The 16,697-nt window shown below is 34.8% G+C and overlaps 2 protein-coding genes across 5 annotated transcripts in view; both read left to right on the top strand.

Annotated features, from left to right (window-relative positions):
- Nucleotides 1-405: 405 nt before the first annotated feature.
- On the top strand, nucleotides 406-4,434 carry LOC129572019 (uncharacterized). 4 transcript variants are annotated; one of them, XM_055451919.1, is made up of 6 exons: nucleotides 406-844; nucleotides 1,272-1,460; nucleotides 1,564-2,691; nucleotides 2,775-3,498; nucleotides 3,603-3,931; nucleotides 4,105-4,434. In XM_055451919.1, exons 1-4 carry the CDS (start codon nucleotides 827-829, stop codon nucleotides 3,492-3,494), a joined length of 2,055 nt encoding a protein of 684 aa, XP_055307894.1. In that variant the 5' UTR covers nucleotides 406-826; the 3' UTR covers nucleotides 3,495-3,498; nucleotides 3,603-3,931; nucleotides 4,105-4,434. The 4 variants fall into 4 exon arrangements, with proteins under 4 accessions (XP_055307894.1, XP_055307896.1, XP_055307897.1 ...); XM_055451921.1 differs by having other exon boundaries at nucleotides 2,775-3,506; XM_055451922.1 differs by having other exon boundaries at nucleotides 2,775-3,931.
- Nucleotides 4,435-5,184: 750 nt separating this feature from the next.
- LOC129572020 (serologically defined colon cancer antigen 8 homolog) overlaps nucleotides 5,185-16,697 on the top strand; it is a gene marked incomplete at its 3' end in the record, with an annotated part of 24,253 nt that continues 12,740 nt past the window's right edge. The window contains exons 1-6 of the mRNA XM_055451924.1: nucleotides 5,185-5,635; nucleotides 7,085-7,181; nucleotides 7,250-7,333; nucleotides 7,406-7,675; nucleotides 7,735-8,042; nucleotides 14,636-15,308. Of these exons, the coding sequence (XP_055307899.1) occupies nucleotides 5,508-5,635; nucleotides 7,085-7,181; nucleotides 7,250-7,333; nucleotides 7,406-7,675; nucleotides 7,735-8,042; nucleotides 14,636-15,308 (1,560 nt within the window). The remainder of the gene's footprint in view (nucleotides 5,636-7,084; nucleotides 7,182-7,249; nucleotides 7,334-7,405; nucleotides 7,676-7,734; nucleotides 8,043-14,635; nucleotides 15,309-16,697) is intronic.

The following is a 16,697-nucleotide window of genomic DNA, read 5'->3' as shown; positions in this document are numbered from 1 at the left end:
CGAAATAATTTTAAATGATCGATATCATGGCCTGAGCTAACCAAAAAAACAAAACTCTACTTAAAAAATACGATTTTCGAACTTGTTTCGGGCTTCGGCAAAATTCAATTTCTTATAAAAATGATTTTTTTTCCCACTAATTTTTTTAACAATGGGTTTTTGCACTCAAAATAACTTGCGATATATTCTAGATTTGCTATATAAAGGTTTTTTAATAAGGCAAAACCGTTAAAAATACTTGTTTGACATTTCGACTTTGATTTCGTAAAAATCGGTTGGGTGGCCCACTCATTAAGATGATCCACTCATTACAACATTACCCTAACACAGAAATAACAATGGAAAATATATCCGTATGTTCCACTATAACTTTGAACACTATTCGCTGAAACTAATCTGATATTTTCCATTTTTTCGATTCAATCTCACTGCCAGAGACGAGTTCTCAATGCAAACATTTATTATAACGAATGATATACACACTTCCCGAAGCAAAAAGAACTGTCTAATTTGAATTGTCTAATGTTTTCGGAACGCTACCCAGCATCTGCCAAATTCAAACATTTGAAATGACAACCATTCCAACTACTATGTGCCGAACGAACCGTATAAACAAACTTCTAACAAGAACTTCGATTTGTGTATGTGTTTCACATTAGGAGCGTGATTTTGGCACGAACTTCTCTTTCATCGCATACAACGCAACACAACACAACAGACTCATTTGTTATTGTTATGTTTGTTGCGTTTGTTTATTTGATCCCGTTATCCGAGCATGTATTGAGTTTCTATATCGGAACCGATTAAACATGAATTTCATCACGAAATGAGTAGAGTTGTTGCGGTACGGTATTTATGTCAAAACCATATTCAGCTTTCAAACGGGGGCCGGTTGATTCATATCGATCTGAGCATTTGAAAAGGCAAGTTGATTGTTGTGAATATTGTTCGATTTACAGTGATTGTTTTATTCGTTTTTTGTTCAAATTAAGTAATTTAGTTAGTGTTTTTAGGTAGAAAATACATGATATCGAATTAGTTTTCCTCATTTTGATTTTTCGTTTGGTGGTGATTGTACACAAAGTGGCTAACATTTTACCGTGCTTGCGATTTGTGTTCCGAAAACAATCAATTCAATTGTTTAAATGTCGAACAAATCACGACCTGCCTATAAAAATGAACATATAATATGATGAAATTTGCTCTTTTTTGTGAATCTCAATCATCTAATCAATTTCTCATGAATTTGTTCATTTTTTTTTATTTAATAGTTATTCATCATGGCCCGTGGAGCCTGTGGAGCTCGCGGTGGAAGCGATGAGAGATTCACAACAGTGAAACTGGCTCTACGAACAATCATCCAAAAACCGTATCGGCTGATTTTGACAACAGTGATTGGGGAAATGAGCATCATGGCGACGCTAATCTCACTTTTGGCATCGCTCTATTTTCTATATCTGGTAAGTTTTTTTTAAATTTTCACTGTTTTCGCCATTTTGTACGACCATCTTGAACCGATTCGATTCATTCAAATTGAACAAAAAAAACCATTGTTCTTGTTAGGTTAATACGGCGGTCGATGAATTCAACAACGACTTTTTCAACAGCAATGGTGATGAAATCATCAAAATGTGCTTCCAAGGTGTGCTCCGGCAAAACTACACCAATGATCGAATGTTTATGGTCCCAGGTTTCCGGCAAATGGTTATCAACCTTCTCGGCGAATGGTTTCCTTGGCCAACGAACAGATTTTTCGGCAATACATTCAAATACCTGTACGAGCAATATGCCACAAACGTCAAGACCAACCTCAAAACGCATTGCGAAAAGCGTTTGAGAAAGTTCTTCAAAATGCGTTGCTACGAATTGAACCACATGTGTCTGTGTGGAGATCTCGAGCTGGACGAATTATTCGATGGTGACGACATCAAAAATGCCATCAACTACACATACAACCGAAGAGATTCAACGCGTGGCAATACAAATGCCATACGGAAATTGGAAATACTGTTGGCCGAGCTGTATTGGATTGGAGCACCTTACAGACCAGATGATCCACACCCATTCAACATCAAAGAATTCGTTGAACTCAATTGGTTCCAAGCATTGCGCATGTTCGTTAATATACAGCGCGATATTCATAACTTTCACCTCGCGTTTGCCAATCTACGCCGAAGTTGGAATCTGTTCCGAAAACATCCGCTCTATGTGCAAGAGCCAGAATTTCCAGAGCCGCCTGAAATCACCACCTTCACAGTCATTCCGAAGTGCACATTCCAGCGCCGGCACGTGAAAATTGATACGGATTCATTGTACAATATTTTATGTGGCATTAAGGCAATGAAGCGAGAAGATGGTCTTCGAGTCAACAAGAAAGGCGAAGTCCTCCAGCGCTACATCTCACAGACTAAATTTAAAAGAATTGGAAGCTGGCGTTCGTATTTCAACATGGACGAAATTATCAAGCTGGTCAAGAATAAGAAGGAATTCGGCGATTCGATAATATCAGATGGTGTGTCAGCGTCGGTGTTATTCAAATTGCCGAAACAGAGCAAAACTGTTGCTGATGAAGATGAGGCCGAAACCAAACGAAAATATTTCGCAGGCGAATTCGCGTATGCATTGGGAATTGATCCAGGCATGCGAACCTTTATTGCGTCGGTCCGCCTCGATCTAAAGACCGGCGAAGAGGTAAGTATTTACAAAACGAAAAAAGGAAGAAGAAGAAGAAGAAGAAGAAGTATTAATTCACTTGTGTTGCATTTTATTTTCAGACCAACGAGAAGATTTCGTTCAAACAATACCATCTGAAATCGAAACAAGATGCGCGCAACATTAAAGCCGAACGAATGACACGAGTCTTCACGTATGACGAACAAGCGGACCTCAAACGTATCGCCGCAGAGATTGGCCAGACACCATCGCCACGGAACATCTCTTGGCGCCATTACATCGAACATCGCCTGCGAATGTCCCAAGATGGTATCGCGGCATACAGTCAGAAAAACTATGCACGCTTACGTTTGGACAAACACATTGAATGGCGTCGTGCAATTGATCTCATCGCCGGTAAGCTGGTACATTTCAAGACAGCTATCTTCAACATCGAAGCAGCCGAAATTTCACCAAATTGCCCGATCCGAATCAAAAAGTACGTGCGTTGTCCAGGCGTTCGCAAGCTGATTGCAGCCTTCAAAAGACGTGGCAATTGTGTTGTTCGGTTAGTGGATGAATACATGACATCGCAACATTGTGCCCGATGCTTCAAACGGTTCCCGATATGGACGAAGAGCAAACGATACAAGAAGTGCAACGATTGCCAACCAGATGAACGTGTTGGACTTCCGAGAACCATCTATACGAACGTGTGCAAACGAGTGTTGCAAATGCAACGGAAAATCATGCTGCTGAAAACGCTGGAACAGAAGACGCTGCACAATCACGCAAGTTGCTCAAATCACTTTGGCATCGGGACATATCAGCAGCCAAACTGATCATGTACAAAAGTTCATTATCTATTAATATTTCATTTGAAAATTGGAATCGATTTGATTTTCGCTTAAATTAATTGTTATTTGTGTGCTTGTTTTCTATTTACTTAGGTCTTTGCACGCTGCTTGACATTCCGATACATCCAGCATTGCTGCGACGACCAGATGACGACGGCGTTCCACTCAATCCATAAATCAAAATCCAGCGTTTAGCATTAAAGTTTTTTTTTAACAAATATCTTCTAATAGTTTATTAGAGTTCTCAAGCCTTGCACTTAGTGGGCTATTTTAAGGTTTATAAGGTGTCTAACTTTATTTACCGCAGTACATGAGTGGTTTTATAGACGTTATTTGATGATCAGAATGAGTCGTGTTCATTTTCCGGTTTGACAATGTCGCCGCATTCTTTGGATATGACTTGTTCAATGCATCATATCACGGTGAGTAGAATTTGTTCAACGCTTCGGGGCGAGAGTTATTTAGACATTTGAATGGAAAAGCAGTCTTTTTGCTTCGGGAGGTGTGAATATCGATTGCTCCGTTGTGTGAACACCACTAATTGATACAGAATTTTTTCCTTTTTAATTTAAAATCTACCATTTTTCTTTTTCAGATTATGAAAAACACCCTAATGTACATTGTACGCCCATAACAAAAATGAAATTATCTTCCGCATTAAGCCCAACAGCATGCATTAATTAAAAGAGCCATAAAAAACAATTGGTTTAAATCAATTTTCAAAAGACATATATTTAGGAGAACTCTCATTGATATTTTTTCTCAACTTTTTAGTTTTTTTAATTCTTAAAACACAAAATCAAATACAGTTAATTTGTTTGGGTCACGTAGCGCTAGCAAAGAGGGGAGCGAAGCAATTCTGCTAAATCAAATTTACAACCAGTGATTGGCAGTGTTAAATAAATATGAAAAAAAACACAGTAAAGCGCAATGGTAATATATTCAGAAGTGAGTTCAGTTTGCATTGCTTTCCCTATCGGAAGATCACTGACTTGAATCATGAATGACGTTTAAAATTTCATTTGTGACAAATGCCATTTCCAATGCTTGGGTAAACCTTATGATGAAAGCATTTACTTATACTTCCTAAGTATACCGTATAGATGCCGTTAGAGCATTCATTGCTGAATATTTTACATTTACAGCGCACTTGGTTGCATGAAAATAATAATAAAAAATTTCATTCCATTGTCTATTGATTTTGTTAAAAAAGGTGTACAAAGAATTCTGTGAGTATCTTATATATTCTAATGACCTAAAATGGTCGACTTGCTACTCAGGTATGATATTGAGCATGGCTACCAAGTAAAAGTTATTATTTCGACGAAAAATAAAAATCAATATGATTTTGAATATGATTATCTTCGATGCGGTTGATATGTTCTGCAATAAGTTTTATCATGTCGAGTTGGAACAAATAATAACAACATTGTGCGACGAAAAAATGCCAATGTAAACCAAGTCATTTGACTACAGAATCTGTAAATTTCGTATAAGGTACCCGACACTAGGGCCAGTGTGATTTTCGGATGTTTTGAATTTTCATTAAATTTGCTTCCTTAAAATAAATAAAATTAAATAAAAATTTTGTTTCTGGTTCGAAAAGCGCCGAACATTTATTTTTGTCTCCATGTATGAGAATAATTAGGTCTCCTTTCTTAGGCTTGGAAAAGTTTCGTCGCACGGTATAATACTATCATCAATAAATTACTATTCATGACCTTAAAATATGTGCAGGTCTCATTCTTATATACAATAATCACGCCGTTTCTATTATGGCAACGACAAAACATCATCGAATCGATGAAAAAGTTCTTTGTTTCTTTCTTGAAATCCATTTTTGGATTCCACTATAAAAGAGTTGAAGTGACTTTAGGTGGTCTTTAATACTGTGAACTTCAATCGAGCAACACACAGTTTTTTTTCTTCAGAAAAACCTCTTTGATTTGAATCGTTGTAGGAATTGATTGTAGAGTGAGAGTTTTGAATATTAAAAAAATGAAAAGTACTGTTGACCTCATTGGATGTTCATCATCAAGATCCCATCGTCCAAAATACGTGAAACAATCACCAAGGTCTAGCAACAATAGTTTCTCCAATGGACACAATCGTAAAAATCAATATGGGTATTTAATTGTTTCAATTCAATATTCCTCAGTCGCCTTTTGTCAGCATATGTGTTCGCTATGAAGGGGTAGTATTTTCACCATGGCAACCATGTAAAACACGCTACACCTTCCTTGATCATTATGAAATGCTCATTGTTTGTCTTGGTGTTGTGCAGTTAATAATTCCTCGGAAATTTATTTTTAATTTGTTAATTGCATTTTTTACATGTGCTATACATTTTATTATATTTTTTTCGTTCTTGAATTTTCAATTGTTTTGAATAATACGCTCACAAAAAAGCACATATAAAAAAGTCATTCAACTACTGGAAACACACATAAAAATAATATCCTTCAAAATGTCCAGCCAAGAGTATGTTTTAATTTGACTTTTGAATGGATCAGAATCACTCATTAACAGTGTCTGACTTTTAGCTGGATATATCCATTTGCTGAGTTTGATTAAGCCAGAAAAAATTGGGACATTTTGATATTGTGACTCCAGACCCAAACTAATTACCTATTAAATAAATGAATTTGTGACAACTACTATAGAATCTCAGAAAAGTTAACTCACACAAAAGTTAATTGTCCAGAAAAGATAAGCAAGTTTCGGCTTCCAATGAATACATTGAACAGTTGATTATTTACTTAACTTTTTAGATCGTATGAACACTTTAAATTCGATTCGGTATCTTTTGGAATACAAACAAAACAATAATATTTTTCTCTCGAAATTTCTTACGATACAAATAAAATATGCAATATACGCTATTTAATATTCCATCGAATGGGTTGACACTTATTATCAAATAAAACAAAACAATCCGAAACCAATGATGGAATTTTTTTTAAATTTAATGGAAAATAGATTTTTGTAAGTATAGCTAGAAATCGTGTCATAGGTCTTTCAATTTAGCTCAATTTCAAATTTATCATTCTTTTTCGTGTTCTCGAAGAAAATATCCACTGAAGATTGAATAGAAGCCAGATAACAATAAGGACAGAATATGAAGAATTTAAACCAAAATCGATAATATGTAAAATGATTTTCGATGTATACTAACGAACATCTATTATTACAATAAAATTTAAACAAATATTGCCATGTCATTTATGTCAATTTTAAAAACTATACAGAAAAGTTAATAATTCAGAAAAGTTTATCACCTGAAAGACATTTCGATTAACTTTTCCGAGATTCTACTGTATTTAATTATTTGCCGAAAATGCTTATATTTGGTAGATAATTAGTTTGGGTCTAGAATCACAACATCAATATTTCCAATAACGGTTGACTGAAAGCCATGGATTATTTTAAATGTTCGTTCTATATGGCAAAATTACATTGTATGTGTTATTTTGCCATAAAAAACGGACCATTAAAATAATCCATGCTGAAAGCTTAACGAACGGATACATCCAGCTGAAAATTGAAGACTACTCATAAAACATGTATTATTCCAGCAGGAAGTCGTTTGAGAAGAAGGACGTACCTATGTACAAAATACCAAACCTTAACCATACCGATTATGCTTATCGAGAAGCAGTAAACAGGTTAAAGGTGAGAGTTTAGAAAAGAACGGAACGGGTTTTTGAAATAATGATAGAATTTTTCGTTTTGCTTCTAAGTCGATGTTAGTTGATTCATATAGTGCTACAAAACAAAATATTTTTCGCCCTGGAATTGAGTCTGATGACGCGAACGAAATTTTGGTAATCAACAATACGAATGTTGTCATAAAATTAAAATAAACCTAGAGTCTCTTCTTAAAATTATACAATAAGGTGGTGAAGAGACCTGATTTATCAGAAATCTCCAAATATATACCATCATCTGGATTATCTCGCTGCTTTAATTCACATTTGAACTATACTACCGCAGCCCAAATAAAAGTTTTGAAAACATCCGATTCGATTATAAGTCTTCAACCTGAAAGCCAATTGGCTACAGCACCCATCTCTTCTGTACCTAAGCCAAACAATGACTTGCTTCAATTCATTGAAAAACAAGAAGGTTATATCGAACAACTAGAACGCGAGTCTCAATTTTGTCGGGTAAAATAACTATTTAGATTAATCATTTTCATGATTTAATTCCATTAAAATTTGTACAGGGTGAGCTGAATAATATTCTGAATAAAGTTAAAGATGTCATTAATGAAAATGAAGCTTTGAGTGAACAAACAAAACTAGGTACAATCACCTCGGACACTTCAGATAGTGGAAGTAATGACTTGAATTATAGAAAACAACCAGAAGAACGACACGAAAAAACTCCATTGTACGGACCCAATATCGTTTTTGAATCAAGAATCAGTGAACTTGAAGCACAGTTAGCTCAAGCTGAAATTGATATTAAGAGTCTGTCACAAGAAACCAACACTTCCGAAGTATATAAACGACAAATTGAAACTTTGCAAAGGTATGTAAGATTATGAGAACAAATGTGTTGCAATGCGCAGTTTTTTCTATTGGGTGTATCGATTAGTTTTAAAGGATTTTTTGGCAAAAATATCGCTTTATTTCAATAACAAAATGAATGAATACATTATTCAAAGTATTGGCCATCGTTAGCTATGACTTTCCCCCATCTTTCTGGCAATTTATGGATTCCATCCCAAAAGAACTGCGCCGGCTTGGCGGCCAAGAACGAATCAAGCCAATTTTTGACTTTTTGAAAACAAATGAACCGTCCTCCACTTAGGTGATATTGAATCGACTGAAACCAGTGGTAGTAAGAAAGCGCAATATCTGGAGATTACAGCGGGGGCATAAAGAATTTTCAAAATTAATAGCTTCTTAGAAATTGTGGACTTGATAGCCAAAAAGTCATTAAAAAAATTTCCACAAAAATTCGCTTTTTTGCGGCGATAAGTCAATTTTTCGATTTTGCTGTCAGAAATTGGTATATACCGATTAGTTTCTGTTGGGAACGATAAAAGCTAACATTTTGATAAGTTTCTACCACCCTTTTTCCCGGGAGTGATTGTGGCGCCCCCTATAATGACAAGTAACCACGATCAAAATGTGGTTTGATATGCTTGTGTCTATCGAGAAACGTCCATTCTTCACTACCAGTGGACACTCGATAAAATAATAATCTTTTTTTCACATTTTTTCCGTGTGAAAAAATCAGCTCCCGCAAATGACGCTTTTTCGGTACAAACGAAGACATATTTCATGACTAAAAAAACTATGTTGTTTACACTTCAACGCAGAGACTAATGCTGAAATTTGTAGTTTAATGACAGACAAAAAAAAATGGTGGCGGTGTGGTCCGATGCATATAACACAAGCCACGCCATCCTTTAAAACTAATCGATACACCCAATACTAATCTGCTTTTTTGTCTTTACCCTTTGACGACCAAGATTGAACGGATGGGAATTTTGCGATTCTGATTGCAGATTCGTGCTCAGCGACCCCAAAAACCATAATAAAAATGTTATCAAAAATTAATTTTTTTAACTAGAAATATGAAAAAAAATGATGGGACATATATGTCCCATTGGTCGGTAACGGTAACTACCTTTGTATGGAAAAAAATATGTCTCCCATAAGAACTACGTGTAAAATCTTTTTCGTTTTTAAAATATTCAGAATTGTTTTGAACCGAAAATGGTTTGAATTGTGCTTTGTTGTGCCCATTTAATCACGAATTTAATGATATTTTTGTAAAATTTTGTGTTTGAAAATTCGCGAATAATGGCCAAAATACAGGGAAATACGGGGTATTTATTTACCTTTACCGACCAATGGGACACATTTGTCCCATCGCGCCAAACGCAATAAAAAGTGGAAAAAACGTTTTTTCTAAATAAAGACGATGATTTTTGGAAAGCACATTATTCCAAATTTTCAGCTTTAAAAGTTCCACCGTTAAAATTATATAGCATTTGGCGAAAGTTGAAAAAAAAGTTTAGATTTTTTGACTTTAGAGTGTTCTATCCAATTGCGTTTACAATAAATATCCAATATTATGGTACTTTCTGATAGCTACATTAATTCTCTTTCAAACGAAACCAATTTTACTAAAATTGGTTAAAAAATGTAGTTATTACAGATGAAAAACAAAATGGGACATATGTGTCCCATTGGTCGTCAACGGGTTAATAGTTTTTGACTACTGAAACAAATTATGGTGAATTTGAATTTTATGCTCATATTTTTTATTCAATTCAAACTAGTGGCAGTAACGACAAATAAGTGCATAGTATCATGAAACGCTAATCAAATTTTTATTATCAAATGTTTTTTTTAAAATTACATTAATTTTTCGTATAGTATTTTTTTGAGTCTTGAACAGAATTAAAGTGACTTTCGATTCTATGCTTTTAATCTGCATATATTACTGCAAAGTTACTTCGATGAAATACATTTCATGTAGTGCGCAAAAAAATACGTAAAATCGGAGCAAAGCGACACTCTGAGGTCTTGCTTTATTATTCCTGAATGATTTGGATATTGGGAATGGGGGGGGGGGGGTGAATCGTTCCACTTTTTTTCAAATCCAAATATCTTCGCCACAGTTAGGCATTTTGAAGAACCTAATATGTCAATTGATAGATATTAATAATGCGCAACTTTTGATATAAAACACTTATGGTGTGCGACCTGCTCGGAAATTTTTATGGCCAATTTTCCGACCACCATTTTTGGGGGGCGAATCGTTCCACCCACGAATATTCCATACTATTAATTCACAAATTTCAAATGCCTATTCGCATTTGAAAGGGCATCCTTAAAACTCACCAAATACAAATTTTGAGCATATCAACCGGTTTGGTGGGTGAATTATGTAGGTTTTTAGCTTAACCCTCTACTGCGCCATTTTTTCACAGAGCTGGGAATTTTATTCAAGGGGGAAACTACTACTACCGCATGATTCATATTAATACAATCTAGTACAACACAAATTCTGATAAATTCCAAAAAATTCTGCGCAATTCAAAACAATTCCAATCAATTCCGATGTTCCTTGGTCAAATTTGGTGATGATCAACTCAAAATATCGCAAATATAGAGACATTTACCATTCATTTGAATGCATATTGAAGATTTTTACTTCCAGAACATATTTGACTTGGTTTGATCTACAAGACTCAATTCTAGCTCTGTTTTCTATTTTGAAAATATTTTATGTATCATAAAGCCTTTACCTATTTGAAGTGAAATATTGAATTGGAAGTGAGACCCATGTACAATTAAAAACGTCCTATCTGAAGTTATTTCGGTAAGATTTTACATCTATGCGCTTAAGCATTCCTTTGAGATGCTAAATGACCCTATATTTGCAATTTTTGAAGTTGATCATCATCAAATTTGACATCGGAATTGATTACAGATTTACATTTTCGATATGTTATTAATATGTTATAGTCCGACATATTTATTATTATGTTATGTTGGGATTTTTTTTATCTTAATAACGTTATTAAGATTCAGCATAATAATAACATAATATGTTATGCGTTATATCGGGTGTTATCTTAATAAATCCTAAGATTCGGCGGTAATAACATTTTATTAACTATAATAATAACATATTATTAAGATGGATTTATTAACTCAATTAATAACATATTATTAAGATGCAATCTTAATAACGCTTTTTTCGCGCATTCTTTTCCCTAGCTGGAGAGAAAAAAAGCACTGGATCTTTTTTCCACTATGGGTGTACAGTGTATGGTGTACGCACCTATAACAATGCAGACAAAATATGGTAAATTGATCCTTTCAAGGTCGGGACTGGCGATTTCCTCAGAGCCATGAAACCGAACTGTCAAACTACAACGGGGACCGCGTAGTCGGTTGTCATTCGTTGCGGAACGCGCTAAAAGTATGCATAAGTACATGAGTACATATTTCAAGCATTCTGGTTAAAAAATATTTCAATTATTTATAAAAATATACCTAGTGTATTAATATGAAAACCCATTTTTAATAACATTTTAGAAACGTTTGAAAAAATACCGAAAAAGAATATGAACTTTCTTTTTTTTTGCTCAGAAATTCTTTGCTAACATTTTTCTTGTTTTTGATTGACAAAGTGAGGTTAAGTCAGTAGATAACATGTTCAATGTGTAGAACAAATTTGTGCACTCGGTGGAACAAAGCCATTGTGTGTTTAAGGAGCCACTTTATTCCCATGGCTCCTGAAACACATTTTCAAGCTCACTTTGTAGGAAGCGAACGTAAAAAATGAGAAAATTGAATTAATTGATTTCAAAATTCATTTGAACATCAGCAAATCTAAAGAAAACTTAGATAAATATGTTCATGTTGGAAACATTTTTCTAAATTTGATAATGTGGATGTGTCATCCAAATCATTCATTGCATTTAAATAGGAAATAAAGAATTGTTTCTAATAATTTTACACAAATATTCATTTTCCACTTGATTTTATCATTTTTATTCACTCCATGAATAATATACGTTCACGAAAATACGTTGTCTTTTTCAATAGTTCAAATTCAACGAGTCGTTCTACGAAGGTGCACTTAAGACTGTCTGGCGTGTATTTAATTTGTACTTTATTCTGACAGCCGCGTTGTAATTGATGATGACAGTTCGGTTTCGCCCCTCTGGATTTCCTAAACTTAATGGTTAAGTTCAATACATGATAATTCCGTTTCAAAGAGTCATTTTAATTTCATTGCAACAGTGCAAAAATTCATGTGTGTACTGTGTACTCCGCAGTGAAAAAACAACTTTTTAGTACTCCGGTGAAAAAAAGCGCGAAAAAAGCGTTATTAAGATTGCATCTTAATAATATGTTATTATTATAGTTAATAAAATGTTATTACCGCCGAATCTTAGGATTTATTAAGATAACACCCGATATAACGCATAACATATTATGTTATTATTATGCTGAATCTTAATAACGTTATTATTATGTTATGTTGGACCAATATATCGGCCGTTATTATTATGTTATTAAGTAAAGTTAATAATATGTTATTACTTGTAAATCTGTAGAATTGATTGGAATTGTTTTGAATTGCGCAGAATTTTTTGGAATTTATCAGAATTGGTGTTGTACTAGATTGTATTAATATGAATTATGCGGTAGTAGTAGTTTCCCCCTTGATTTCTAGGGTAATTTTGAGCAAAAAATGACGAAAAAAATAATGAAAAGCTCGATACAATTTTCCTTTAGCCGGAAAACTCGGAAAATTACACCCCGCCAAAAGCCCTTCTTGCGTGTATTTACGCCTTCCTTCAGCCCGCCAAAAGGCGGTCTTGCGCGCAAACTACAGTTTGCATTAAAAGGGATATTTTTGTATTTTTCCTGTTTTCAATGTAATTTCAACTTCTAGACAACATAACAATAAAACTTCACGTTGAAATACAATAAATCTTTGCCAGACCATAGCTCTGAGTATCCTATCTCCGCTGGTATATGACATATAGGCCAACATTTCTTGTGAGGGGTACTTCTAGTGTATATATTTGAATTAAGAATGAAAAGAAATGGGCAGAATTCTATAGCTGTGCCATATTCGTATCTTAATAACCATCCTAATAATTTTGAGAGATTATTGAGATCCGTTCATAATACCGATAAATCTTAATAACGCTATCAACTTTTTATCAGGTTATTAACTATATTCAAATAATAAGGTTATCGGATTAATCTTAATAATATCGTTTTGAAGTTATTAAGATCGAATCCTGATAATTTATCAACATTCAATCTTAATAATCATCAAGTTCTGGAAGTGGGTTTTGGTGAATCCTCAGGATCGACCAGAACTGCTCCCAGTTCTGGAAGTGGATCTTCAGGATGGACCAGATCCGGTTTGACACTGCCCTTGGCCCATCCTGAAGATCTACTTCCAGAACTGGGAGCAGTTCTGGTCGATCCTGAGGATCCACCAAAACCCACTTCCAGAACTTGATGATTATTAAGATTGAATGTTGATAAATTATCAGGATTCGATCTTAATAACTTCAAAACGATATTATTAAGATTCATCCGATAACGTTATTATTTGAATATAGTTAATATCCTGATAAAAAGTTGATAGCGTTATTGAGATTCCATCATAACAACGATATCGAACGATATTTTTAGTTTATTACGATATCTTGATGAAAAAAAATCGTGAGCACAGCTATAGCAGAATTCACAGTTCAGAAGCTATTCTCTAGCAACCCTATGCTTAGTTGTATTGAAAGTCTTCCTGATTATAGTCCTAGTTATCCTCCTTTCAGCGGCAATATAGCATGTGGGCCAATTTATCTTATGAAAGGTACCTCTTGTGTATCTATTTGAAGTCAGAATGAGGAAAACTGAGGAAGACCCAATTTTCTAAACCTATTTCTGGGCAACCCTACACTGGAATTTAATGAAAATTTCCCAGACAATAGTCTCGGATGTACCCTTTCCAACGGTATGTTAGAAGTGGTACTTTTGATCTATATATTTCAATTCGGAATGAAGAAATATTATGGAAACCGCCAAAAGGCGGTCTTGCGAAGTGTGAATTTTTTCTTTCCTGTACTCGCAAGACCTCCTTTTGGCGGGTCCGCTATATTGAGGCCCCAAATTGTAACCAAATATAAAAATGATGCAATAATGATCAAAATCAAATGAATACCTCCTAATTTACCTGCAAAAAAATCAACGACCACTGAAAATAGGTAAAAGGTTACCACACAGAGAAATGTCAAAATATTGACAACGACAATTTAAAAAAAATGAAAATGTGTCGACATCCCATCGTATGGTAATATAACTAAATGAGACAGCTCCCAATGAGCTGAGCAGCTCATTTATTGAGGAGCTGGCTTATTGGGGGCGTTCGCGAACATGCCCGAGTGTCAGAAGAAAATTGGAGAATTCCTGGAATTTAGTGTCGAAAGATTTTTCTTGTATACATATATATGGTATACCATATAGTGAGTTAAGGTTAAATACCACAGAAAAACTGTAAAAAAAACTCTCAACAAGCAAAGCTTATAATATTTCTTTCTTCAAAATGGAAAAATTGATATTTATTTTCAGAGACAAAAAGGAACTTGAAGACACTGGCCGAAAATTACAATGTTTGGTGGACTCGTTGAAGGCAACCGATGCTCAAAATTTTTCAAATTCTTTGCGGTCACGAGATATTGCAGAACAAAGCGCTTTTGATAAAGCGCATTCTGACATGGAAATTCGTCGATTACGAGATGAACTTGAGAGACAACATGCCCGCGTTCGCGAAATGCAACATGAAATGACAAAAAAAATTGCTGAAGAACGTTCCTCAGTTGAACGACGTTATAATTATCAAGTTGATCAGCTAGGTGGAGACCTAAGCAATCAGTGGGAAACTGCATCGCGTTTGCAACTAGAGCTAGAGCGTCAAAAACGAGCTGAAGCGGACTATCGAAGAGATTTAGCACAAAAAAATTCACAAATAGAGGATCTTAGATCTGAAATTAAACAGAAAACAGCATCGCTTCTTTCAGATATCGCACAAGTGAATGCTGAAAAACAATCCCTAGAACAAGAAATAACGTCACTAAGATTACAGCTTGAGCGCGCTGAACGCCAGTCGAAAGTTGAATCATCCAGGTTAAATGCTGAGGTCGTGTCATTACGTCAGCGATTAGATCGTGCTGATGCCGACTTACTTCAATCAAAACGCGAGAACTTACGATTAAGTGACGAAGTTGCAGCTTTAGACAAAGAAGTAAGTTTACAAGACCACTTCTAGAAATACTCAGAGACTGCCGAATGTCTGATCTTTGGCGCTTTCCAATCAGCAGACACTGTTTGCCAGACATTTTGCAATCTCTAAGTATAATTTTTTCTTATTATTCAAAGATTTACCGCAAATGTCTGGGTGTATATTGGGCAGAATGGGCATTCGACAAATTTGTTCATTTTTACATCTAAAATGAAAACTCCATGCCAAATGAAAACTCCATGCCATTTCGAAGTTATAGGATTTGAATTTTTTTCACAAGGCTATAACTTCTGGCTGGCATCTATTGGTGTTCGAAATCGAACAACGTTTCAAATTTTGTTCCCAATCGCGCTTCCATTGGAAGCACACAACATATAATTAACAGGCAGACATGGTCCATGAGTTAGTTATGATTCAACTGTCGAAAGGAATGGACAAATTAGATGAATATTCAAATCTTGGAAAATTTGCCGAAATGACTTCGGGTAGGACGATTTCAATTGTAGATTTTATGTAGTTTAATGTAGTGTTTTTACTTTTTTTATGTAGGAACAATTTTTTTGAGTAATCGGCTATCGAAAAACTGCTAAAAAATGGAACAACTCAAATCTTGGTAAAAAAAACGTATTTTCCACAAATCAATTTTTTTTTCGAATGAAGAATGGTTCCAAAAAATTTAAGATAAATTGTAGAATTCAAATCAATCGTCTGTTCCCAAATATGTCTGCCCGTTCGTTCGATATCGGGACGAGTCTTGAAAATTGGTCCAAAATCGGTAATACTCAAATCTTGGCCACAAATTGAAATTTCCACAAACTGAATCTTCCTCTTTTGCTGCTAGGTTCCATAAAATTGTAGAAAAAATGTAGAATTCAAATCAGTCATCCGATCCTTGATGTTTTCAACAACTTTTTTGGCTCCAGGGGAGTTTAATATTTAATATGGGAATAAAACTGCTATAAAACGTGTTTTAATAATTAAAGTAACCAAGAATTAATTGTAGTGGCCCGAAAATAACTGTAGAAGCACCTACAGTTATTGTAGTGGCCCGAAATGACAAATTAAAAATCCAAGTGAAACCAACCATCTTTTATTTTACTTTATTTTTCCATTTTGCTCTGAAACACTTTGTTGGCAAATCCAACAAAAATGGAGGCCCCGGCGTGATATAATACAAAGTCTCGCTGTTTTACCAAATTTCATCGCCAAGACAGCGTCACCAACCTCGTCAAGTGAGCAAAACATTTTCAAATTTGTTGCCTGATCACCAAATTTGGACAGCACACGACGACGAAAACGAAAAATTCCCAGAAGGATATACATTAGACTGCTCCAAAAAAAAAGATGGTCGAAGAAAAAAAGTGTCATCCAGTTTCGAAAAATATACCTAAA

The sequence above is a fragment of the Sitodiplosis mosellana genome, unplaced genomic scaffold (assembly GCF_009176505.1).
Source record: "Sitodiplosis mosellana isolate CC-2019 unplaced genomic scaffold, AAFC_SMos_1.0 Smas_scaffold_3986, whole genome shotgun sequence".
NCBI lineage: Eukaryota > Metazoa > Arthropoda > Insecta > Diptera > Cecidomyiidae > Sitodiplosis > Sitodiplosis mosellana.
This window is presented reverse-complemented; position numbering and strand designations above follow the sequence as displayed.